Genomic DNA, 26,216 nt, shown 5'->3' with positions numbered 1-26,216 from the left:
ATTATTGCATGGGAGTTAGTGGAGGTCATTTCGAGCAATAAATTCGTTAGTTGGGCTTTTAGGATTGTGCTGGGCCACTTCAACGCTTGTGTTACTGTTGCCATTCAATTTATAACTATAAATTCAATGCTGTTACATATTCTGCAAGTGATGCATTTTCTTGCCTTTTTTTACAACTGTAATAAAAAATGCACACGTTACACGTTACCATTACCACGAAGCAAATGGAAGAAAGTCTCTAAATCACTTTCCTTTTATAAATTTCTGCAATTTCGGAAAGGGAATGCTGGATTTTCCAAGCAGCACGGCGAACTCTGGTGATAACACTCAAAATTAAAACCTTTTTTTATTAATTCCTCGATTTCCTGTCATCCCACAAATCTGGAAACGGCTTAAAATTCATGTTAATTAAGCGCGCTTCATTTGATACCAAACACATGCCAATCAGACGCCGAGACACCGTTTGCTGCAACACATCTGATTAGTTAGTCTATTCTTACTTAATTGGCCGGGTTGAAATTTCAAAATTCGGTAGTCCAGTTAATACCAATATTCAGATCAATTCTATCCTAGTTTCAAATTAGCATTGCGAAACTACAATCAGCAACCCAATCAAGGGAATTGAAATTGTAAAATAATTAATTTTCTCTCCTCTGCCAAAGGACGAGAACTTTCGGACGCTGTAACAATAATCCGGGAAAACTTACATTGAAAGAGACTGAAGTAAATTAAGCGCTAATATACTGGCATCTTACTGTTTTCCGGATTAAGTTCGGTTGTGCGGCTAACCACGGCTACAAATTAAGTTCGATTTATGTTCCCGACCTTCCCGATATTCAGCCAGATTCGTAGATGGATTCCATATGCGAAAACATGTGAGCTTCGTTACCAACGCGGCTCTTCCTATTTTTCGGCTGTGCAACCTTCCGCTCATATCGTATGGTCTTTTTTAAACCCGATTTTTTTTCTGATTCCGATGCTATTACTTTGTTCGAAGGCTACTATGAACTAATTTCGTTCGGCCGGGAATCCCGCACTGCTAGCAACGAAGATGGAAGCGTGTCCCTTATGGGGCAATAAGTACTCATAACGCAGAAAGGGTGCCAGCAACTCCAAATATTCAAGTGGGTACGGAAAGAACAGGTGGAGAAGAGTTTCTTAGGTGGTGTGCGGACGGATGTAAATAAGGGCCCATGAGACGTTGAGGACCCAGAAGGTAAGGCGAGAAACAAGTTCGGCCAGTTTTCCAAGTTGTTGCAAAGCACGAATGAAGCAATGGAAGACCTATGTGCATCGAGTACCGTAATAGAGGATCAAGACGTCCGGCGACGAAAAGGAACCGGACCAATTCATATATCTAGGAAAATGGACGAAGATACCAAATCAGACATGGGGTACGACAGGGGTGATGGGCAAACACAACACAGATCGTGGAAGGTAAAAAAGTGGCCATATATATGCGCCCCCTGGCGAGCGTGGAGTTCAAAGAAGAAATTGCTCATCGTGGTTTGTGAAAAAGGAGACATCGACCTGATCAATAAGGCAGTACCATATCGGTTGGACAAAGCCGACGTCGAAGTTAACATAACGACTATGGTCGAAAAGAAACAGAGAAACAAAGGAGTATCAAAAAGGGGAGAGGATCGGAACAAAACACACGCAGGAGGAGAAGGAGGCAAACGGCAACAAGAAGTCCGGAATCCCGATTCTGTGAACCCGGATCAAAGTCATTCGAAAGTACTAAGGAAAATGAAGGATAATGCAGTGAATGAGGAGACAAATATACACACTACATTCAAGAGAGATACTCGTACAAAGAAGTATCCATGGTCAGCTATCATAATCAGAGTTACCAAGATAGAAAAACAACAGCAACGGACTTAGTCACGGTCGAACGAGAGATGGTCCTCATAAAGGATAATTATACAAGAATACGGTAAGGTCAGGAATAGCATCCGGGAATGGAGATCGGCTAAATGTTTTAAGTACTGGGAGATGGGTCATGTGAAGGCGAGATGTACCGGGACGGATATGACTCAATTCTGTTTGATGTGCGGCGATGAAAGGGCGATCCAAACGTAAGATAAGGTGCCTATATACTCGAACTTTGGTTTCAGAATTGAATAAGTAAATATAATTAATTATTATTCAATAGTTTCAGTAACAGACAAGGCCATAGTAAACAATGGCCATAGACAAATACAGACATTTCTCCCTGGGCCACAGAAGAAATCACACATATTAACACAGGAGAACATTGGAAGAATATGGAATATGAGACCTATACCTATAAGTTGGGCAAATGAAAACGAAAAAGAGCTATTTTCGGAACATAAATAATCAATCACGAGGGATTTTGTGTAAGTACGATAAAAGTCACTCACTAAACTTTACCTCAACTAGTGAGTAAAAAATTTATTCAATGCTTCCAGTTAGAGCTAGGACCGCAATCCCCAGGAATGACAAATGAAAGGTCTTCGTTTCCTAAATTTCCAAAATATTTCCTATTAAAAATGCCAACAAGCATTGTTAGGTAATTGGGAAGACGTATATGGGTACGTTTTTGCCGATATTTTATCTATTATATTATTTTAAATTTTATCAGCCTTTTGAGAGGGAGTGAAGTTGTATGAATATTAAAAGTGTATAGACTTCACCTTGTACCCAGTTGTTTAATGTTTCTTCGTGCACATATAGATAAGAAATGATTTATTTATGTTTAAATTATAAGTGATTGCAAAACCTTGGCCAAAGTAAAGAAAAAATATTAAACGAGACAGCAAAACAGATTGAGGTGTTTCTTACGTTTTTTATGAAGCAAGATATAAAAAAATTCTCAATCTGCGCGCTAATAAATTCAACATAAAATTTGAGCTTTAATCTACACAGGGTGTTACATTGCCGTATGTAAAAAAAATTGGGTGATAGAGGAGACCAAGACAAGCACTTTTTCCAAATAAACCGAGGGTTCAACGTGTTCCGTTTGGGGGCCACTCTCAAAGAAGTGGCGAAATTTGGATTTCTTCTTTAATTTTTTTTCTCAGCAACCATAAGAGTTACAAAGACGGGTGGTCTTTGAATAAGTTTTCGGGTATGCCCTATCCGATTTGGAAAAAAAAATTTTAAAATTCCTACCCCGTTTAAAAAACTGTTCGACAATTTTGTTCCTTAACTCATATGTACACAACAAATTTCGTGGAATTCTCTCCATTTCCGTTGTCAAGACAAAAATTGCAGTGGCACTTTTTTTCCAATTTTCAAAAACTAATTCCAGATTCGTGATTTCCATGTTCAAAAACCCCCAGACACCAAATTTCGTCGAAATCAGAATTTTTGTTCGCATCCCCAAGGTGGGGTGCGCCCTTTCGTGGAAGGAATTTTGAAAAATTTTGTTCAAAATCGGATAGGGCATACCCGAAAACCTATTCAAAGACCACCCATCTTTGTAACTCTTATGCTTACTGAGAAAAAAATTAAAGAAGAAATCCAAATTACACCACTTCTTTGGGGATGGCTCCCAAACGAAACACGTTGGAGCCTCAGTTTATTTGGAAAAAGTGCTTGTCCTTGATTGCACTTATCACCCAATTTTTTTTATATACGGTCATGTAACACCCTGTATAGTTATATTTATTTGGGATGCCTACTTAAAATAGGAGTTTGCAAAATATTTTCTACGATATTAGCATTGAATAATAAATCGGTACCTACCTATATATCAAGGATAATTTCAAAAAAATATTAACAAATTAGTTACGTATCTGAAATAACGAACATTTTTTATTGTAACTGGACACCCTGTATATCTCTATATCAAGTTTTCAACGATATAGAATGTTTCTAAACTGACAATGAATTGTATGCAGCCAGACAGATAGCAACACAAAACAAAATTACTAGTAACGGTTTCAAGGATCACATGAATCCACTTCTCTAAAAATAAGTGCACTTGTTCTGTGCTCAAGGGTCACTAAATCGAATTGTATCGTAGATTTAATCGCCTTATGGAAGTTTGCCCCGGAAAACCCCTAGCTACCTTTGATGATTTATTATTTGGTACGCACCTGGAAAGTTACTACTGGGTCCTTGGAGAAGATTCTGCAAGTTACAAGCGGAAAACAGATCGCTAGCAACCCTCTGTGATTCTTAGAAGAATAGGCAATTTGGCAGCTTTCAAATGCTCAGAACGACGCGACCATTAAATGAATTAGACATTATCAAAACTTATAAATAATCTTACAGGGTGTTCCCAATTTGGACATTGAATACCCTTCAAAATTATTCCAAGTCTATGGAAATAATTGACAAATCTAGATATTCACGTCTGCTATTAAATAACGATCGCAAATTCAACAAAGTATGAAAGGTCGTGTCACCTTTGTTACTCTGTTATTTTTAGGTAAATACGAGCTTGTTCAGTAAATATTTTACTATGTCATTGTATGTTGGCGGAAAAACGTGAAATTATAGACTGCAAGGTTTCACAAAGAATATAAATGGCTATTAAAGTCATTAATCAATTCCATGAAAAAGTTCTAGCTCGAGTTTTACTTTACTTCGCGTAATTTGTGAACGTGCTCGTAATAACGTCGTAATAAGTCGCGGTATATAATCTGTGGTAGCGGTAGCGGTAATGAAAGGCGATATTCTATTTTGTGTCCTTTTCGCAATTTTTCTGCACGAAACTCATTCGCGAATTGGAATCTGTCAATCGTCGCGATGGGTAGAGGAATGTGGCGCGATGGTTATTGAAACGATTTATGGAAAAGAACCCGTTAACTTCGTTTACTATCCAACTTGAACCATATTTTACCGTTACACGTAACTAATCCCAAGGTTCTTGATGACACCAAAAGTGATGTGCTTGGATGCGATTGGAAAATCTACAATTGCGTAATTCAAGCTAACAACTTTAGCATATTTGAGGGAATCATGGAAGATTTGAACAAAACTGACCATAAATTGCTCGATGGACGATTTCTAGTGATAACCGACCAGAATAATTTATCCAAAGCCATCTTGAAGTGGTTTTGGGAGAACGGCGTCGTCTACGTTGCAGTGTTGGAGATCGACATCAAAAGCCGCACGAAGTCGCTCTTATTTACGGGAGATCCAAACCACTCGTTGAATTATTGCGGAAAACAAGTAAACGTGATCCACAATCAAAGCTGTATAGGTTCAATTACGGACACAATTCCTAAATCTATCAGGAACTATAATGGCTGCCCCGCAACTGTCGGTGTCGCAGTTAAATGGCGTTACGAGTTTGATCCTAGATCGTATACCTTGAATGTAACGCAGGAAAGATTAAACATTTCTTTCGACTTTGTTGATATCAATGAACTATGGCCAATTCCGAATATATTTGGCGATATGTCACTGGCGTTTTTAATACATATATTGTATCGTGTCAGTCGTGTATTTGCAAGGGATAACGTTGTGTTCGTTGTCCCTCCAGCAGATAAAATCTCGTATATTGAGGTTTTATTACTTACTTTCAGGAAAGAAGTTTGGATATCGATTCTTGTGGCTGTTGTGTTATTTGCTGCAACTTGGTACGTTATCTGTCGATTTAAAGTGAGCTTTGGTACAATTATAACAAACACTGTCAGAATGACATTGTGTGGCAGTTCCAATTGGATTCCCAACTGTTCAACTGCAAGATTCTCAATCATGTGTTACATCATATACAGTATACACATACAAACCGCGTAGGTTGCGGAATTAATGCGGTTGTTGGTGTCGCTACCAACGGGAAAACACATTGAGAGCTTTACCGAGCTGATGAGGAGCAATCTTTCCATTTCGTTAGATGCTGAGTCCTGGATGATATTTCGAATTTTTTCGTTTATCTCTAACGACGTACCAATTAAAGAGCTCAAACAGCCTCTGCGTAAAAATGATGACCCGTACAACCTAACAAAAAGCTGGTATGCCGATAAAAGTTTCGTATTCGACATGCTTCTCAAGACATTGCAATCTATTGAATTGAGACTACAGGTATCCCCACCACCTTATTTTGTTGACACTGAACTATTTCCGACTATCACGAATGTATTTGTGAGTGAGAAATGCTTTTACTTTATTGATAGTTTGGACGTGTTTATTGATAGGCTGACTGAAAGTGGATTGTACGACAAGTTGGAACAAGATAGAAAGTTCTACGCAGAGAAGGAGAAGAGCAAGTTCATTTCTGAATAGGAGGTGGCGGCTCTCTCTTTTGAGCACCTCAGTGGCGTTTTTGTGGTATTCATTTGTGGTTTGTTATTATCTACCACAGCTTTTTTTGGAGAGTTCATTGTACACCGTTTAACGAAGTGATATCTACTGTGCAATGCAATTTAGATTGTGCTTTTTGTTCACTTAACTTTAAATTTTACGTAGAAAGATGTATTTGCAGGTAAAGGCACAAATTGTTAATAAATTAATAAAAAATGTGAAGGTTATAGATTGTTTAGTAACCATTATACAGAAGTACACCTCCAGTAGAACAGAATTTACTAATTTCGTCGAGGATATTGCATTGTCTTGATGTACAGGGTGGTTTAAATACGTGGCTCACCATTGGAATCTCCGTAACGGTTGGAGATACAGTATAGGTTAAATGGGAACAAAATTTTGAAAAATCTTTGAAAATAACTAAAATATCAGAAATATCAAATTTCGTTTTTATTTTCTCGGTCGGAAATAGATGGTTCCCGTTAGCACCTTATATGGGCACATTTATCAGAGACTCTGAATCTCTTATTAGAATTTACATAACACCCTAGATGTAAAAGCTACAGCTACAGGCTACTACTTTCTTATTTTTTAGGGCGTCATATTGAATTTTTACAGAATGAGATAGAGATAAGAGGACAAAAAAATGACGTGCACACTATAATTTTATATAAATTTACAAGAAAAATTGCAAAATCAAATGTTTCACGCTTTCGCGCAAATAATTTATATAAACGCGATCACGCTGATCAAATAATACAATAAAACGAAAATGCTACGCCACTTAAATAGAAGCACACCCTACAATAATTTCGCCGAAATATCGGCAGAGTTTTTCTTGTAATTCGGCAATTAACTTCAACTTTCGCAGTAAAACCGCGGCTGTTACACCTTCTGTATATCTCGATTATACGGATTCGTCTTGAAACTTTCAGTGCAAAATAAATGGTTCGCGATCTAAAATGCCGCGCAAGCCTTATAGACAGGTTCGTCTTGAAGGTTTACCGAAGAATCTCTCTCTCCCACCTAATTTTTCCTAATGCAGTTGCCAAGTTCAAAAATCGAAAACCGAAACAGACCCAACGGAACTTCGGCCGCTTTTTTTAGGCATGTAGGGGTATAGCTGAAAGTTCGGTCCTCATGCTCCGTAAGAACGATCTTTAGAAACGGCAACCCTGTGGTGCTTTGAATCTTATCTACTTGCACGCTCGCTTTTTACAAAGAGTAGGTACTTTGGGTCCTTTTTGCTTCTTATCTGAATGCGCTTCATTCTATAGCATTTTAGTTCCGTTCTTTTTCACTATGAAGCGGTACACGTATAAAATTACCTATACTGGCAAATTCGTAAATTCGAAATCAAATCTGACTAAGCCTAAAGCGGCCACCTGTTACAGTAGATTGTAAATGAAAAAGAGTTCATTTCCAAAATGATAATTCAAGAATAAGCTTCATTATATCCTATCGCGTCTTTAATTTGTTCTGTCTCTGTGCTACTTCATATATAAAAGGTAAACGACGAATGACGATCACCGTACCTAGTACAAGATCCAACTAGGACTAGGGTCCTAATACTAAAATAATCATTATTATTCATTACTGTTGGTCCGTACATAACAATTGTTTCTTTTGCATAGGTATGTGCTATGTTTAATTCGAAAATTACAATAAAATAAGTACCAAATTCCAAATATTGAGTATTACTCAAGGTTGGTAAATTACTAGGTGCTAGGTATTTGCACTGTCGGAATCTCATTTGTTGTGGTCTATTCACTTGCAAACGGAAACAAAGAAATTGTACGTATATGTCTAATAGAAAGTTTCAACATGATTGTAGACTCTAGCCTTTTTCATGCTGAAACCCAAGAAAAATAACCATAATTCATATTAAATAAACACAAATATCTTGATTATGTGGACATTAAGCTTTTCATGAACACCAGGAGATGTACTTATATAATGGCGTCTCAAAAATTGCTTACTATACATCATATGTGCCGAAATGAAGTGCATCGTAGCGCTGATGATTTTATGTGCTTTAGTAAAGGTACTCATATATATTTCCTAATTTTGATGCGGAACGTGCATACCTAAATATTGGTTGTAGGCAAGGTCAAGCAATTCTCATTTAGAATGGAGAATTACCGGAGGTGAAGAGACAGAGAATCATCAGTACCCATTTCAAGTAGGTAATATCTTATACCGTCAATTTAATACTGAACGTAGGTTACACCGTTAGGCGCTCATCTACTATACAAGTACCAATGGAAGTTTACGGTTCTGTGGAGGTGTTCTTATATCAGAAAGATTTGTTCTTACAGCAGCACATTGTGTCGATACGTAGGTATAATTCATCAACTGAACTGTTATTATATGACCACAAATAGATTTCATTTGAATTTAAAACCTTCACTGTTATAGGGCCGTTAACGCCACTGTATATTTGGGCGTTCACTCGATCGCTGGTATCTCTCGAAAGCAAAAGTTTGCTTCCAGCACCTTCATCAAGCATCCACAGTGGAGTAGAAAGACTCTTCAAAATAATTTAGCTATCATCAAATTGCCGCAGGCTGCAGTGTACGGTGGTGGGTAGTGATGAATAGCGGAACAATAGAAACTCATTGATACACTTTCAGAAAAGGTTTTCAAGGCTAGATTACAATGCACCAATGAAAACTTAGTTGGCAAGAATGCCACAGTAGTAGGTTGGGGAATGGAATCAAAAAATGTTTCGATGGCACTGGCATTGAGACATGTCGAATTGGAGATAGTGGATAACCGAAAGTGCTCAGACGCTTACCGCATTCCGATTTTGGACACCCAACTTTGCCAGAGCACACCGAACGGAAAATCATCATGCGATGGTGATGCTGGAGGCGCTGTGGTAATGAATGACGGATGGGGCGATGTGCTTATCGGTATTATTTCATTTGGTTGCAAAGTGGGTATGCCCATTGTGCATACCAACATTTATCCATACAGAGATTGGATAGCTGCGGTTACGGCGGCTAAATAACACTCTTCACTATCAATTAGAGTTTAAGTTAACCTGTAAAATTAATAAAGGCCTAGAATATTTAAACTTATCCATTAGAATTCCATACGTGTATTTTTTACTTTTCTTTTATTGCCAATTAGTTATCGTTTTTTTTTGGACACCAGAAAACCAAGATGTGATTGCGGGTATTTTTTTGAGTCTCAATTTTACGCGTGCTTCGTGCGTTTACAGTCAAATGAAGTAACATTATAGCAGTGAATTAATTCGAACGTGTCAGCGTTTTATCCATGCTAAATAAACGACGATAAAATACTGGTTGGGTAGGCGAATTATCATCGCGTATAAAATTATTACCGTATCCAGTGAAGGGCAAATCAATTAAACGCGCCGGTGTCATATTATTCTCCGCTACAAAAGGGCTATTTTTTTACCTTCAGTGCCAAGTTATTCCGGCACGTCTGCAACAATAAAAATGGGAATTAAACTTTGTCATCGGAATTCGTAATGATAAAATTGTTATAATCGCTCGCAGTTGACAAAACAGTAATAAAAAACAGGGTGTAAAATTGTTACTTAGTGAGGATCTCTCTTGTTGTGGTGATATAAGAAACATTTAGAACTGTTATAAAACTTATTAACAACAAACGGTCGTATTAATATAATTTTGCTTGTCTGTAACCCATAAATACTATGATTCAAAAAACTACGCCCAGAGAACATTTGCTTCACTAGAAGATTTACAGAAGGATTTTATTGAAAAACATTTGAAAAAGATGAAAGTATGTAAGATTGGTTGCATATCTTAAGGGGTATTTGACATGTATATTTAAGAGTTGGACATAGGAGATTTGTATGTTCCTATACAGTAAGTAAATATTAATTTACTTACTGTATAGGATTTTGCCTTTGAATATAATTTATATTCAAAGATTTCATGAAGTTTTATGCTACGTTTCCACACGCGGCAAACAGCTTGGCAAGCATCTCGGTAAGCTGCTCGGCGAATCACTGCGTACAAAGCAAGCTGTATACACGCATCTGAGCACAACTCAGGACAAGCTCACAACCAAACATGGCGGACGTAGATGTTATTGCAGCTGTTCCGTTCGGTTTGACATACGTACTTTTATTGGAAAAAACAACAACAACGAATTGAAAAGAGACGAAGAGCTCGGAGAAGGTGGTGGATGATAAAAATTTATAGAAATCGCACCAAGCCCGTCCACGCATGTAAACAGGTACACGAGGGCAGACAGATTCACCCTTTGATCTTTGTCGAAAAACCGACACTAGTCCGGATCGGTGACGAGCACAAGCAAAAGCAGGAAAGCAGAGGCGGGCAGAGGCGAGCAACCCATTTACATGCTCGTGCTCGTGATTGTGCCCGTTGAATGTCGCTTTGAACGGAAGCGTGGAAACGTAGCATTATGTATTGAAACACAGTTACTATATTTGTTGGTATTGTTGAATGACTATAAGAAACAGTTGGGGTTTTAATAATCGTTCTTTATTATACTTTCTATCCAGGAATAATAAGCAGAAACTCTTGTTTGTACAACAGGCTTTCCCACCTCGCAACCGTCTCTGTGACCAAACGATACAACCCCCACCTGAATGCGACGGCGTTTCTTTCTATCGTACACTACCACTGGTCCACCAGAATCTCCTGAACAGGTTGATTTACCTTTTGCTTCGTGTTGACAAATTTGTGTGCCGCTAGTGAAATCCTTATATGTTGCAGAGCAAATGAAGTGAAACACGATCCTTAGGGATACATGTCTCAAGACAGGGGAGATATCCCTAGCCTTAGTTGATTGTAGGCCCCAACCGGACACAGTGCCCTCCTGGCCGAATAACAACGTTTGATTTTGATGTAGTGAAATTATTTGAACAAATTCTGCAATTGTAAGTACAGGTAGCTGGCTATTTAAGTAATGTATAAGTTGCATACCGTTAATTACAGCAGGTTTAGGCAACATAATAACGGCGATGTCATTATGTATCGTGCTACTGCTGTACCTTGGATGGACAAAAAATCTTGAAGATACAAAATGTTGGACGTTAGGCTCGTTGACGGTTATGTTGTGAGCTCCCAGCAGGATTAAACTTTCTCTTGCACTGTAAATTATTAACATTTATTTTATGGAGTGAAAATGTAACAATTTTTGTATATCCATTTTTGAAGCGTTTTTAATTTAATTACAGAATTATACAACGACCGTTTTTCCAGATGAGCCTTACTTAGAAACCGCCACTGCAAAGAAAACACGTGGAGACAAAACGTTCATCTGAGCAGCAGCTTTTTCTAGGTAAATGAGCAGCAACTCCAACTCATTCAGACTCGAAGCGAGTGAGCTAACCTTTTTCAAGATAGAATTTTAAATTAGTAACTAACCAATTTCAAACTTTTTTGTTAGCAAAAATTATTATTCATGCTTTATGTATAACGCTCAATGTATTTCTGCATGTTCAATATGCTTGCATACCTTTTTCTATAGATGCGAATGCATGTTTTGTGGTGGTTATGCTACAGAGCGCTTCATTAGGTACGCTCATTGACATAAGTAATGATCGTCTAATAGGATAAGCAACCAACATACCTATACCACATCGGGGTCCGTGGTTTCTACCTTAATTTGTTGGTTCGCATTTCCAAGTTGCACAATATATTCAAATATTGGTTGCGTATGCTGCCTATTCGGCGATCATTACTTTTGTCAATGACTGTACATAAGAGATATAGAACATTATCTAAAAGTTAATTATGATGAAACCGTTTGTCACTATGTTACTATGTTACCTACTGTCGAAAATCAATGGAACAAAGTACGTAGAGACTTTACTTGTATAAACAGTGCGCTGCTGTTAGCACGTGATATCTTGAGCAAAGGGAACCTCCACAAAAAAGGTCTTCATCGTCTACGTCAAGAATGAAGATCGCCGCCTGAAATGTACACGTTACTATAGGCACTTAATTACGCTCAACATGGACAATTTCTTACTTGATAAGGAAATTCGCATGGAAATGCTTCCGATCCGCCGACAATTTTGGAACCCAAGGATCTAACATCTCTGTCGTTGAAACCCTTATTTGCCTTCAACCAAAAAAAGCACTAAGACGCGTTGGAATTAAGCTGCGTAACTCACCGAACAATGTACAAAGGTAAGGACCAGTACCTATGAAAGATTTCATTGAGAAACGCGGCCTACCTTGCAATTTAGTTGCCTTTATATGACAAGTTACGAGAATGTATAGCCTTAATTTACTCGATAGGTAAATAACTTTGTTGGTTTTTAGGAGCTAACAAGGTTTACTCTTTGCAGATAATAATATTTGTCAAGTACGGTTTTTTTAGTTCATGCGTGCTATGCAGCCTTAATGGAATACGTTATTGTTTTACAAATTCATGGCAGTCTTAAAAAACTAGGTTAGTAAGGACATTTTTCTATGTCTACGATATGGTTATAATATAAGCTAAGCTACGTATTTTATTAATTATTGGTAGTGTTGCGGTTATTTACCTACATCTCTTTTTTGAGAATAATCATGTAAGACTGTTATATAGAGCAATGAGATAGTACTGCACAAAAGGGGGTCTCGATTTCTCGGAAACGGCTGGTCGTGCTGATGCAAGTTATGAAGCACTATGAGGCACTAACGAAGCACTAACGATTAGTATTTGTCCGGTCGTTATTGCTTCTAACGAGGGTAGGAAGTCCGCATTACACAAGGGGGAGTCGATTTCTCGGAAACGGCCGGTCGTGCTGATACAAGTTATAAAGCAATAAGAGGCACTAACGAAGCACCAAGGATGTGATCATGTACCGTCGTAAGTGCTTTTAATGACCTTGCTAACTTCACGGAGCTCGCGTCGGCTCTCTGTAATCCCTGTTTCATGTTTATACATATGTATAGTTACACATACATATAGATTTTTAGAATAACCTTTGCCTTTTAGAGCTTGATACTTCCAAAAAGTATCTAAATACAGTATAAAAGATAAGAATATAAAAATGTTTAAATACTATCTATATATTCTTCCCTATCTTTCTTTCACGACCAAACTTTAAACACAAATACTTAAAATAGCATATCGTATTCTAAAAGTGAAGTCAAAATAGACCCTTTGGAAAAGTTTCATATGCTCCAGTTAAAATCTGTGTACCTTAAATTACTATTCTGGTGTTACACATTGGATAGTTCCCGCTATAAATGTGCACTTCACACACTAAATGTGAAAGGAATGCGAAAGATGTACAAGTTACGACACTGGATATACCTTCGCGGGAATATTAATAATTCAATCGAGCAAGGACGAAGGTTTTTTTAAAAATTTATTAAAGTGTATAATTAGATTAATTAGATCATTATGGAGAAATCATTTCTTCACTTTAGAAAGATGCCAATTTTCCATCAATCCAGCTTCTGTATTTGGGAACGCTTGTGTATACAGATGGCCATCCCTTTTCGCAACCAAATATTATTCCAAAAGATACGACCCCGTATTGAGTGAGTTCACCATCCCTGGTCATTACAAGTGGGCCGCCGGAATCACCCTGGCAAGATGATTTACCTTCCCATCCATTCATACAGATGTGCTCATCGCGAATGTTACCGAAATAGAAAATTTTGCAGATACTGTTTTCTATAATGGTTGAGTTTACGTAACGAAGCACACTGCTAACGCCTTGAGCGGCATCTGAATCTTTTCCCCATCCGGAAACTGTGGCTTGTAGGCCAGTTAGAACGGCGTCTTCGGTGGCCGGAGCCAACGCAAGGATTTTAACAGTTACACCTGCAGCGAAATCAAGTTAAATTTATAACTTCGACAAGGGTTAATTATTTACCATCAACTTGAATAGCTTCATTAATTTTGATGATCGCAATATCGTTCAAAATAAATAGGGGGAACCACTGTTCGTGGACAGCAAAGCTGGTGGTGTTGAATTCTTGACGATGAGATTCTTCAGCTTTGATGTTGTGTGCTCCTAGCATAACTAGAGCTGAGGAAGCGCTGCAGTAAAGGCATTTTAGTGGGAGTTTGGGTAATTTGTAAAGAACTTACCTAGAAACGCAGTGCGCAGCTGTAAGAATGTGCTTGTCGGAGATAAGGGAACCTCCGCAGAAACCTGTTCCTTGTGGAACTTGGATGAATAGTGCAACCTGTTATGTAAAATTTCATGTAAGTAAGGAACTATAACAGCAGAATCATGTAAGTAAGTACCTGATGCGGGAAACCATGAAGAGCGGCTTCATCGCCCCCAACAATTTTAGTTGGTGGGTGGAAGTTGATGAACTTAGCCTAGAAAGTGTTTTAATAGAACCGCAGTTGATAAATAATATTTATGTACGTACCTGTGCAAAGGCTAGTAAGAGAATTGAAAATGCAATGAAGGTCTTCATTGTTTCAAATCACCAAGTGAAGTAATTAGCCATCCATTTCTATGCTCTTTTATATGACTTTTTAATCTCAAGTGACTTTATAGTACTCAAGTATCCTAAGATTAGCAGATGAAAAACAATGAATTGCATGAAACTCTAAATTGGATAAAAAGGGATTAAAACCAAAGAAAAAATCAAGTTTAGAGTAGGTAATCAGTTCAAGTGGTACTTATGTGGTACGCTTAGGTATAATTCTTGAACTATATGAAGTACCATGTAGTTTTGATATTACGCAAAGGTTATGTAAATATGTTTTAAGTACACGTTGAGGATCATCAGTTGGAAAGTTTTTTTCTTGTCAGCTAGGTCATGATGGTATGATTTTTTGATCGCCCGTTATGTTTAAAAAAATGAGGGTTTCCAACAAGTGTGGATGAATTTATGATTGTATTCTTATTCGCATCAATTAATGTGAAATGTTAGGTAGTGTGGCTGACATGGAAGCTTATCCTAAGTAACCGAATGTAAAGATCATACTACATGATCTTTGCCGAATATGTTTTACATCGCCTTGAGTATTCTACTGTTCTACTGTTGTAAAACCGTGTTAGTGTTAAAAAATGGGGCTGGAGTATCCTCCCTAAACAAAAAAAGTTATTAGTATTTTAAAGATACTATCATGTGATAGTTGAGTTAGTGAAAGTTTTAAAGAAAGTGGTACTGGATAACCGTTCCCAAAAACAAAAAGACATGGAAATGGCGCAACCTCACCAAACAAAAAAAAATTAGTATTTTAAAGATACTAATAAATAAGTTGAATTAGTTGAAGAAAGGAGTACTGGATAACCGTCCCCAAAACAAAAAAAGGTCGGACGGGATCACCGTCCCTAAAAACCAAAAATTAAGTAAAAATGAAATACTAACAATTCATGTTTTCAGCCACAAGAGAAGAAACAAAGAACAAGATGTTAGCAATGTTGAAACTGGCGATAGATTTGCTTTTATTCCAAGTGCCTATATATCAAATTTCATTTAAATACATTCATAAATAAAGAAGTTTGCAATTCGGTTCATAAATGGTCGAGATGCGAAAAGGGCACTGTGAATGTTGAATCGATTAGACTCAACTTTTGGCATTACGTGTTATATGGCTAAAGCTATGCCCATATTGAATTTCATGCAATTCGGTTCATAACTAACGGAGATGTCACTTATTTTTTGGCTTACATTACCAATTTGCGAACCCCGAGCTACAAATTGGATAGAAAATATACCTGCAAAATTGCATCGTAATCGGTCCATACGTTTTCGAGGTATCGTGCTAACGAATGGATGTACAGACACTGCAAAATTATAAACTCGCCGGAGCTCGTTAATAATGTGCTAAACGCCATATATTAGGTATTCTTATTTTCATACTATAGCGCGTTCGCACCTCCAGATTCAGTATGGGGTCTTATGGACTAATTGCCTCTCTTACTAGTTTGCGTCATTCTTCGATAATACTATCCTTGTTTCTAACCGCATTGATGTCAAATTGACATATGATTAAATGGAAGTATTAAAACAAAACATAATCTCCTTATACGTCATCTTTACAAGCTTGTAACTTCTTATGCTATTAGAACACCGCAGATTTCCAAAGAAAAACTGCGGTTCAGAGTAGGTAATCAGATCAACTACATGTAATCTTTGTTTCAAAATTGCTTTTCAATTATTCCATTTCATAAAAGTCATGATTTTGAAGCACTACGAGAAGTGTATGTAATGTAATTCTGATACTATGAACAGACGCAGTGCAGTTGCACGAACCATCACAACTGGAAAAATTTGACAATACATCAGTGAGTGTTATACTTAATCTAATAATAATTTATCTACAGAAGTACCTACTTGAATCTGTTGTAGACGATAATCAACTTCAAAAGTTTGATAAAAATAACTAAAACTCTAATAACCATGGGCGTACGCAGGGAGGGGCAAGGGGGGGCAGCCCCCCCCCCCCGGCCTGGCCACAGGTTACGTTTTATGTTTGTTAAAAAATATCTGTAAGAATTGTCTTTGTTGGCTTCTAATTCAAAACCTTTTCCTTTGAGATTTAAGCAATGAAAGAGGTTTTAAGCTATAAATTAGGGTACCGATCCCTGTTCCCATGCCCATCGGATTATTCGGTACACAGGCACCTGCATAGCTAGGCGCCAGCCCGGCTCGCTTGCCGTCGGGCTGAGCGAAGTTATCGTTCACTAATCGCCCGTTAACACAAACCACTGTGCAGTGGTCAGTCCAGTGATGTTCCGTCTACCGATTTTTCGGTAGATCTACCGATTTGCCTAAAATTCTACCGATATACCGAAATTGCCTTTATATCTACCTATCTATTTTGGCCCCGTGTTTTTTTTGCATATTTAATACAAAATTAATTGATATTAAAGGGGTAATAACTAATATTTTGAGATATAATAATTTTGTAGACGTTTTTAGTAACTATTCCCTACTAAAAATAAAAATGTATATTATGTGATTCATTAAACATTTTTTTTTCGCCAATTTTATTTTTTGTCCCTCCCTAGACCAAAAGCTGCGTACGCCCATGCTAATAACAATAATAGTAAATTAGCTGGTTTCAAAATTATGAGATTCACTTTTGCTACTCTCGTTCAAAACAAAAGTGTTCACCGACTATTTGCACATCAGGAAAGGTATATCCAACAGTATGTTCTAATATGTTTAACTGCACTGATTGGAATCTAAAGAATAGTCTAAAAGGCTAAAAGTCTAGAGATATGCCCTTCTTTCAGCGGATAGCAAGCTTCCTCGACAGATATATCCTGAACATATATTTTACAATAGGCGCAAAGACGCGTCCAAGCGGCACCTGATGAGTAAACACTTCTAAAATATGACATTACACTTGGGATTCGTGAAAAATCTCATTTGGTGCTGATACAGTTTTAGAAATTCTTGGCATTTGTGGACAATGGACATCAGTTATTTAGTTACTACATAGTTTATTAATTCTACGCATGTGTTTCAAAGGATGCGCACTTTAACTCTTTAGGTATCTACATTTACCTACTACAATCCAGGCGTAACATAACATAACGATAATTAGCTACATATTCGAAAGGAACAACATGTTTTCCAAATAAACCGAGAGACGTTTCGTTTGGCAAATACTGTAGGTACTAGAGCAATATTAAGTCGCCATCAAGTCGATAAAGGATTAGTCGACGGGAAGGAATGATTTAGTTTCAGTCTCAACATCGATGCCGAAGTTAAATTAGTGAAAATCGCGCTCGTGTTATATATTTGAGTATAAGTAAGGGATAGAGAATAATTAACTGTTAAAAATCAATCTATCAAGGACCGTTTTAATTTAGTTTCTTGTTAATAGAGCTTGTGAACATAAATAATTAATTTCATATAAATAACACACCGTAATTGAATTTACGTTACGTTACGTTACATTGCCGACCTGCGTAGCTCAGATGAGCTTACGTTAGAAGCTCTAACTTTGGCTACAAGGGCCCTGGGTTCGAATCCGGTAAGGCATGGCTGTTTGTGATTGTACAGTGGGTTGAGTGGGAAGAGTAGCAAATTGCTAACACTCCGCCCACTATAAAATAAAAGTAATAAAAATAATAAAGAAACATTCCATTCTTTCTGATTTTGTAATATTAAAAAAATTCCTATTGCAAGGTATTGCACCGCTAAAATGAGGCGAAAAAATGTTGACTTTGACGAAATAAGATATTTGTTGGCGTTCAACATGAAAATCCCGAATCAAATTTTAAAAAAATCCGGCGATAAGTATTTTTTTTCCAGAACATATCAATTTTTCGCTTGGAACTGGGTTCCTAATCCATTCGACAGGAAACCTACTTGAACAAGAACAGTTCACAAATAGTAGCAGTTTTGTTTTAATAAAAATGCATGTGAGTTACTTAAAAAAATAAAATTTATTAAAGAATATAATTACAATTCATTAGATCATTATTAGAGAAATTAGTTCGTCATTTCAGAAAGATGCCAATTTTCCATCAATCCAGCTTCTGTATTTGGGAACGCTTGTGTATACAGATGGCCATCCCTTTTCGCAACCAAATATTATTCCAAAAGATACGACCCCGTATTGAGTGAGTTCACCATCCCTGGTCATTACAAGTGGGCCGCCGGAATCACCCTGGCAAGATGATTTACCTTCCCATCCATTCATGCAGATGTGCTCATCGCGAATGTTACCGAAATAGAAAATTTTGCAGATATCGTTTTCTATAATGGTTGAGTTTACGTAACGAAGTACACTGCTAACGCCTTGAGCAGAATCTGAATCTTTTCCCCATCCGGAAACTGTGGCTTGTAGGCCAGTTAGAACGGCGTCTTCGGTTGCAGGAGCCAACGCAAGGATTTTAACAGTTACACCTGTAACGAAATCAAGTTAAATTTATAACTCCAAGAAGGGTTAATTACTTACCATCAACTTGAATAGCATCATTAATTTTGATGATCGCAATATCGTTCAAAATAAATAGGGGGAACCACTGTTCGTGGACAGCAAAGCTGGTGGTGTTGAATTCTTGGCGATTAGATTCTTCAGCTTTGATGTTGTGTGCTCCTACCATAACTAGAGCTGAGGAAGCGCTGCAGTAAAAAGACATTTTAGTGACAGTTTTAGTAAGTTGTAAAGAACTTACCTAGAGACGCAGTGAGCAGCCGTAAGAATGTGCTTGTCGGAGATAAGGGAACCTCCGCAGAAACCTGTTCCTTGTGGAACTTGGATGAATATTGCAACCTGTTATGTAAAATTACATGTAAGTAAGGAACTACTTAACAGCAGAATCGTGTAAGTACCTGATACGGGAAACCATGAAGAGCGGCTTCATCGCCCCCAACAATTTTAGTTGGTGGGTCGAAGTGGATGAACTTAGCCTAAAAGGTATTTTAATAGAACCGTAGTTGATAAATAATATGTACGTACCTGTGCAAAGGCTAGTAAGAGAATTGAAAATGTAATGAAGGTCTTCATTGTTTCAAATCAGCAAGTGAAGTAATTAGCCATCCAATTCTATGCTCTTTTATATGATTTTTAATCTCGAGTCACTTCAAAGTACTCAAGTAGTCGAAAGATTAGCTGATTACAGGTAGTGATTTGCCTAAAATAGTCAAATTGATTAAAGTTTAACAGTTACTCCAAATAACTTATTGCTTATAGGTATTCTGGTCATCGAAATAGTTGAACACACTGAATAATTGAGTTTCATTGTACTTACCCAATATGCAAGAGTCAAAGAAAAACTACAATTCGCAGTACTTGAATAATTCAAGCGGTGATTCTTAAGTACCTACCATTAATTATCATATTATCACTCTGATAGCATATAAGCAAAGTTTATGTAAATAGCTTTGATTTGTCTGTTGGGGTTCATTGTATAGGTTTCAATGTACAGCAGTAGTTTATACGCTGGATAGGCAACGTTTTTATTAACAACCGCGACTATCCGTCTACATTGGTGTATCTAAACCATATAGATCGTTGGGATGAATTTTTTTACCGACGAATGAAGGCACTATTAGAGGTGAGAAACTATAAACATTTAGATAGTGATACTGATAGCCATCATACGTGAGACGTCGATATTTGCTGCGTTTGAAACAATACATTTAAAATACTATTGAGCACTCTTAAACTTCTGAAGTGCCGCAATCTACAAATAATTTATCTACAGAAATGGCAATTGAAATAATATATGATTTTTAACTTTTTTTATAGTGTTGTCATCCAACTTGAAAAGATTGATACATAAACTACTAAAACTATAATAACAATGTTTAGTGTGAAGGTACTCTATCTACGCGTTCAAAATGTTATATGAATAGGCTTCAACATTTTATTCGAGTATGTTAGATTTCGAATCACTTTATATGTTAATAACAAATAACATTCTATAAGTATTGTATAATTGTATTTACTTATGTAGCGCAGTTTCCTAGGGAATAATATAAAGAAATTGTATTGCCAAATGAAAGCGTGTCTATTTTCATCCGCCTTTTGTGGAAAAACAGAATTCTGCAACAGGTTATTGCGTTATTGGACCCAGTAATAGACGATTATCGGATATATAGAAACGGTTGACTACATGTCCAGTGTACCAAAATTATTAGGACGCGAGAACTAAGAAGGTTGGAAGTCACCGTAGAAAATTTCATGGTGCTCGAAGGGCTTTCACAAACATTCAATGGCAAGGACACTACCACTTACATACTAATGCCGAAGCAAAATTGGTGCTCACATTGGATGCTTCGATTTACGCAGTGGCGTAACTAGGTAGGTGCCAAAGGTGCCGAGGCAGCGCGCTCTGAATGGGGGAGGGCGCGCCGGAGGCGCTGAAGCACCGAGGTTTTGAATATAATTTATATTCAAAGACCGAGGGCACTAAGTCGGGATGGGCAGTACGTGGTGTACCGTATAGGCCAGTCATAAAAGACAAGAACGGCAGTTTAAATTCTAATACTTTGCTAAAGTCGACTACAGGGTTCACTGAAATATAATTAAAACTAAATTTACGCTCCTTTAGGATGAACCGAACATTGTTAAAAAGTAAAAAAAAATATCAAAGTCTTTGTGTGAGATGTAAGGGATTTCAGCGCATTTTGTGTGGCAGATCAGTACTTTTATTAAGATTTTGTCGGGGGCCTCATATTCCCTTTGTCGGTACCCACCTCCGACATCCCGTTCGCCCGGAATTCGCGTTTGAAGTTTTGACTCCACCGTTAGTAAGATCTTGTCGAAAGCTACCACACTCCCTTTGTCGGTACCCGCTTCCGACGCCCCCACAGACGGCGCATGTACACAGTATGAATTAAAACACTTGTACTACGCTTTCTTAAGTGCCTCAATATGAATGGCGACTGTGTTGAAAAATAGCCTAAGAGTGTAGCTTCCAAATGTATATAATAAAAGTTGTTTATTACACTTTCTTAATTTTTTATTTCAAAACGTCTGTTACTTTCTAGATGGCCCTTGTAGTACAAAGTTACAGCGGTAGGAAAAGGCTGCAGATTTAAAATAATAATAATAATACTTCATTTGTGATCTATACAATAGTCTGTATTAGTGTAACCAGCATTTGCACGCAATCATTTCTACGACTTGGGCCCCGTGCCTTACTTAAATTTGACGCGAGAATTGGAAACACTATAAATAAATGTATTTCTATTCTTCATTCAGTGAAAGATTTCGTTATTCAAGGCAGCTTTCTAAAATGTAAGTAAGCAAAATTTGTGTGTAAATTCAAAAGGGTGCAGTGCTGTTAAAATTTCGTGTAAAGTTTCTCTCAAAAATGTACCGTGTTTTATTAATTAGAGCGCAATGGTAACTGATTAGGCGCCAAAATCTGGTAGGGCGCCAAAACCTGATCCGGCACCGCTTCGAAAAATACTTAGTTACGCCACTGGATTTACGTGCCCATAAAAGAAGCTGAAACTGCACAAGAACTGTAGGACAAACTTAAAAGCATGGTTGTACTGGTTGTACTCGAAAATGGGCTTGTTAAGGACTCCTCGGCTAGATAGTTGCGAGTCTCTGGAATCCTATGTTAATCAGGTACTAGAAGCATCGCCAACATTGAAGAAAACTGTCTTAAAAATCGACGATAGGCTCATTACTACTAGCGGAATTGCTCGAGAGATTAGCTCCAATGATAATGGCCATAGAGTATAGCGGAATCCATATAACGCGATAATTCGATCCAGACAAAGTTGCTAGATACGCATAAAGAAGGCAGCAGTTGCGGAAAAAGGGGAAATGCTTTTGCGACTAAATTACAATTGAGGACCTACAACCGAAATGACAGCAACGGTTCTAAATGCCATTAAGATGACCGTAAAGAAATTTGCAAATTGACATTATTTCCGATGCAAGAAACATGGGCATTACATGAACAAGTGTCCTAATAAATAAATAAATAAAGGTAGGTACTTAACGCGTTCAATGCAGTCTTCAATGATTCGGAGTGGTATGTGGACTCCGGGGCTAGTTTTAGACCTGATTGGTCGCTTGCTCGATTTCCCATAAACTATCATCTGTATTAAATATACGTAAGCAGCATGAAATTATTCTTAAGAATGCCAGATATGTCCCGAAAGTAACCACCATTTTTCACCAGGACAGCTGCATACTATTTAATAAAAATGGTGAATTGCTTGTTGAAGCTGACTGTGTGTGAGCAGCACTGGACCTACACGATCAAATGACCACATTTTGAAATATCCAGCTTCTTGTGGATCTTCGATGTGGTCCTGAGCGTCGAATATTTGCTTCACATAGAGGATGCAGCGTCCTTTTCTCCTAAATGCAGAAAATATGCGAATAAAACTTCTTCCATGACGTCACGCACGTTTTTCAAAAGGCACAATGTTTCAAACTACGCATGCACCTTCTCGTACACAGTCTTGATGGACTGCAAAGGAATCGAGAGCATACACTAGGAGTTTTGATTTCCTCACGAATTTCTTCAGGAATTAAATTTATTCCGTACGAATTTTGTTGCCAAAATGTTCGAGGTAGTGTACCTATACTCTAATAAATAACTTCACGGAAACCTGCCCTAAGCGCCTTCATTAACAGTCACGACCACGGCCACGACTCGCATTTCGGATAACACATCAGATTTTAATACTGAGTAATATCTTGCTCATTGAGGGGTTTTGGATAAAGTCTTGTATTTGACTGGTGTGTTATTGGTTCTTTATCCTTTTGAGAAATCAATTTCCTCGACAAAAGACATCGGAAATTAAACCTTTTTCGAGCGAATAAAGTCACACTTGATAAATAAACAGCTGTTACACTATTACAACAGGTAACATAAAAACCCTACTCTAATAATTGATTTACGTTCTAAAATTCATCTCAAAGATTTTTTCCAAACTATAAACACTTAGGCAAGGATATTACAATACGACTTGTACTGGCCATATCATACTTAAGAAGTCGAGATTTGGTGGACTTTAAACAATACATGCAGTGAAAATACTTTCGAGGGCTCTCAAACCACAGAAGTGCCTAGTGGTATTAATACATCATATCATATATACATATATTTGAAGATTCGATATATAGAGTTGTCATCGGACTGAAAAGGTTTGATAACTATATATTAAAACTATAGGTACAATCAATCTTTAGTATGGAGGTACTCTACGTATTTCAAATGTTTTTCTCTGGCATGATTGGTTTAACCGAGGCCTACGATATGTCTGTTTAACCGAATTGATCGATTTTGCTATTACCACAATTGTTTCCAGCAAGTTCAGTTCGTTACCCTGGTTTCTAGGTCAATTTCTACAAATCCGGTGTATTTGCTTAAAACATGGAGGATCTCCCAACTATACCAAAGAAGTAGTATCACTGTATGTTATCGCTGAATGTGTCCAGCCTATAGTACGGATTTAGAATCATGCGACTACTATCATTTCTTCAAGTTGATAAAACACCTATACAAAGCCAAAGGGTTGCTTCTCATAATGACCTCAAAGATGCTGTTTAGTGGCTATTCTGACGAGCTACCCAAATAATTTTCTTAAGATGTCTGGTTATTGCGCAAGCAGTGTAGAATGTGTATGTGGACATTGAAGTTTAAAGACAACTGCAAGTACTGATATATCTTAGTTTTATCAATGATTGCACCCTAGGCCATAAACGTGCCCATGTGCGTTAAAATGACAATTTATCATACAAATGCCATCTTTAAGCTACAGATTATCGATCCATGCATCGTTCCATTTTCTTCAACTATTTTCAGTGTATTTTCAGTGTAAGGCGAGTACAGCACCCAAGACGGCATTTTACGTGATTTTTATCTTTCAATCACATTTGTACGAGTTTATTCCTTAATTAGAAAATGTTGCTATAAATAGAATTTTCTTGATGTAAGATGTTCAGGATTCGCATTTCCTTTAAAGGTATGCCCCTGTGGTGACTTTTTTTGTTTTGCAATCCTTTTTATAGCAAATCTACAGTGTTGAAGAAATTCCTTTTTTGGAAAATACTATACCTATCCCTGCAGTTTTACAGGAAACTGCTCGCTGGTACCTCAGAAGTGGTTGATCTCATATACTAATATTCTATAAGCTCCTTAATGGAAATTTTTTAACATCAAACCTCCTATCGTTGAACACTTGAACCACAGGTGAACAATCCGAATCTGTTTCTGAATACTATGAAGTGGTTTGAGATAAAAAAAATCATATAAAAGGGCATAGAATTGGAACGTTAATTACTTCACTCGTCTGATTTGAAACTATGAAGACCCTAATTTCGTATTCGATTCTCCTGCTAGCCCTTGTACAGGTGAGAACATACTATTTCTCAAGTATTTTCTGCTTCTATTAAAATACTTTTTAGGCTAAGTTCATCCACTTCGACCCACCAACTAAAATTGTTGGGGGCGATGAAGCCGCTCTTCATGGTTTCCCGTATCAGGTACTTACTTACATGATTTTGCTGTTAGTTCCTTACTTACATGTCATTTTACATAATAGGTAGCAATATTCATCCAAGTTCCACAAGGAACAGGTTTCTGCGGAGGTTCCCTTATCTCCGACAAGCACATTCTTACAGCTGCGCACTGCGTTTCTAGGTAAGTTCTTTACAAATTACCCAAACTCCCACTAAAATGCCTTTACTGCAGCGCTTCCTCAGCTCTAGTTATGCTAGGAGCACACAACATCAAAGCTGAAGAATCTCATCGCCAAGAATTCAACACCACCAGCTTTGCTGTCCACGAACAGTGGTTCCCCCTATTTATTTTGAACGATATTGCGATCATCAAAATTAATGAAGCTATTCAAGTTGATGGTAAATAATTAACCCTTGTCGAAGTTATAAATTTAACTTGATTTCGCTGCAGGTGTAGCTGTTAAAATCCTTGCGTTGGCTCCTGCAACCGAAGACGCCGTTCTAACTGGCCTACAAGCCACAGTTTCCGGATGGGGAAAAGACTCAGATTCTGCTCAAGGCGTTAGCAGTGTTCTTCGTTACGTAAACTCAACCATTATAGAAAACAGTATCTGCAAAATTTTCTATTTCGGTAACATTCGCGATGAGCACATCTGCATGAATGGATGGGAAGGTAAATCATCTTGCCAGGGCGATTCCGGCGGCCCACTTGTAATGACCAGGGATGGTGTGCTCACTCAATACGGAGTCGTATCTTTTGGTATAATATTTGGTTGCGAAAAGGGATGGCCATCTGTATACACAAGCGTTCCCAAATACAGAAGCTGGATTGATGGAAAATTGGCATCTTTTTAAATTGAGGCATTCAAACCTCTATAATGATCTAATTAAATGTAATTGTATTCTCTAATAAATTTTATTCTAAATCGTAATACCAGTTCCATTAAAATCAACCCCCAAAGCGGATCTAAAAAAGCGGCAGGGCACCTCGGTTTGACCTTACGTGGTCATTGGATTTGACCCATTTTCAATAGGCTTGACATGTGGCATATAAGTCAACTGTGAAAAGTTTGAACCGAATCGGTCCAAGCGCTTGGAGAACAGACGTACCCCATCGACTCCCCTATAAAGCTTACATCGCGCACACACGTCCTTGTGACAGG

At 37.6% G+C, this 26,216-nt stretch overlaps 4 protein-coding genes across 5 annotated transcripts; 2 read left to right on the top strand and 2 right to left on the bottom strand.

Annotated features, from left to right (window-relative positions):
* The first annotated feature begins 8,156 nt into the window (after positions 1-8,156).
* LOC116180484 (chymotrypsin BI-like) lies at positions 8,157-9,277 on the top strand. 2 transcript variants are annotated; one of them, XM_031500490.1, is made up of 5 exons: positions 8,157-8,263; positions 8,324-8,401; positions 8,456-8,556; positions 8,638-8,801; positions 8,853-9,277. In XM_031500490.1, exons 1-5 carry the CDS (start codon positions 8,219-8,221, stop codon positions 9,230-9,232), a joined length of 768 nt encoding a protein of 255 aa, XP_031356350.1. In that variant the 5' UTR covers positions 8,157-8,218; the 3' UTR covers positions 9,233-9,277. The 2 variants fall into 2 exon arrangements, with proteins under 2 accessions (XP_031356350.1, XP_031356357.1); XM_031500497.1 differs by lacking the exon at positions 8,157-8,263 and having other exon boundaries at positions 8,340-8,401; positions 8,456-8,560.
* A 1,430-nt stretch (positions 9,278-10,707) lies between these two features.
* Positions 10,708-14,664, bottom strand: LOC116162453 (brachyurin-like). Its single transcript, XM_031476076.1, has 9 exons — positions 14,571-14,664; positions 14,440-14,517; positions 14,281-14,378; positions 14,063-14,229; positions 13,880-14,010; positions 12,217-12,309; positions 12,058-12,158; positions 11,166-11,332; positions 10,708-11,111 (listed from the first exon to the last, which is right to left on the bottom strand). Exons 1-9 carry the CDS (start codon positions 14,616-14,618, stop codon positions 10,708-10,710), a joined length of 1,287 nt encoding a protein of 428 aa, XP_031331936.1. The 5' UTR covers positions 14,619-14,664.
* Positions 14,665-18,615: 3,951 nt separating this feature from the next.
* Positions 18,616-19,623, bottom strand: LOC116162443 (brachyurin-like). Its single transcript, XM_031476065.1, has 5 exons — positions 19,576-19,623; positions 19,449-19,526; positions 19,292-19,389; positions 19,072-19,238; positions 18,616-19,019 (listed from the first exon to the last, which is right to left on the bottom strand). Exons 1-5 carry the CDS (start codon positions 19,621-19,623, stop codon positions 18,616-18,618), a joined length of 795 nt encoding a protein of 264 aa, XP_031331925.1.
* Positions 19,624-23,821: 4,198 nt separating this feature from the next.
* On the top strand, positions 23,822-25,908 carry LOC116162433 (brachyurin-like). Its single transcript, XM_031476054.1, is given in 7 exon segments — positions 23,822-23,850; positions 23,901-24,005; positions 25,000-25,027; positions 25,030-25,077; positions 25,137-25,234; positions 25,286-25,452; positions 25,505-25,908. Coding segments are annotated over 7 exon segments (879 nt in total).
* The last annotated feature ends 308 nt before the right edge of the window (positions 25,909-26,216 follow it).

This window comes from Photinus pyralis, unplaced genomic scaffold (assembly GCF_008802855.1).
Source record: "Photinus pyralis isolate 1611_PpyrPB1 unplaced genomic scaffold, Ppyr1.3 Ppyr1.4_LG1, whole genome shotgun sequence".
NCBI classification, from domain to species: domain Eukaryota; kingdom Metazoa; phylum Arthropoda; class Insecta; order Coleoptera; family Lampyridae; genus Photinus; species Photinus pyralis.
Note: the sequence above shows the minus strand (reverse complement) of the source record. Positions and strands in the feature narration are given on the sequence as shown.

Excerpts from the sequence above, each read along its gene's own strand:
- LOC116180484 (XM_031500490.1), top strand. The coding sequence starts at position 8,219 with ATGAAGTGCATCGTAGCGCTGATGATTTTATGTGCTTTAGTAAAG. Across the intron at positions 8,402-8,455 it reads ATCATCAGTACCCATTTCAA|GCGCTCATCTACTATACAAG; the intron begins GTAGGTAATATC and ends TTACACCGTTAG. Across the intron at positions 8,557-8,637 it reads GCAGCACATTGTGTCGATAC|GGCCGTTAACGCCACTGTAT; the intron begins GTAGGTATAATT and ends TCACTGTTATAG.
- LOC116162453 (XM_031476076.1), bottom strand. The coding sequence starts at position 14,618 with ATGAAGACCTTCATTGCATTTTCAATTCTCTTACTAGCCTTTGCACAG. Across the intron at positions 14,011-14,062 it reads TGAAGCTATTCAAGTTGATG|GTGTAACTGTTAAAATCCTT; the intron begins GTAAATAATTAA and ends ATTTCGCTGCAG. Across the intron at positions 12,310-13,879 it reads TTAGCAGTGTGCTTCGTTAC|GCAAATAAGGGTTTCAACGA; the intron begins GTAAACTCAACC and ends TTTTGGTTGAAG.
- LOC116162443 (XM_031476065.1), bottom strand. The coding sequence starts at position 19,623 with ATGAAGACCTTCATTACATTTTCAATTCTCTTACTAGCCTTTGCACAG. Across the intron at positions 19,527-19,575 it reads TCTTACTAGCCTTTGCACAG|GCTAAGTTCATCCACTTCGA; the intron begins GTACGTACATAT and ends AATACCTTTTAG. Across the intron at positions 19,020-19,071 it reads TGATGCTATTCAAGTTGATG|GTGTAACTGTTAAAATCCTT; the intron begins GTAAGTAATTAA and ends ATTTCGTTACAG.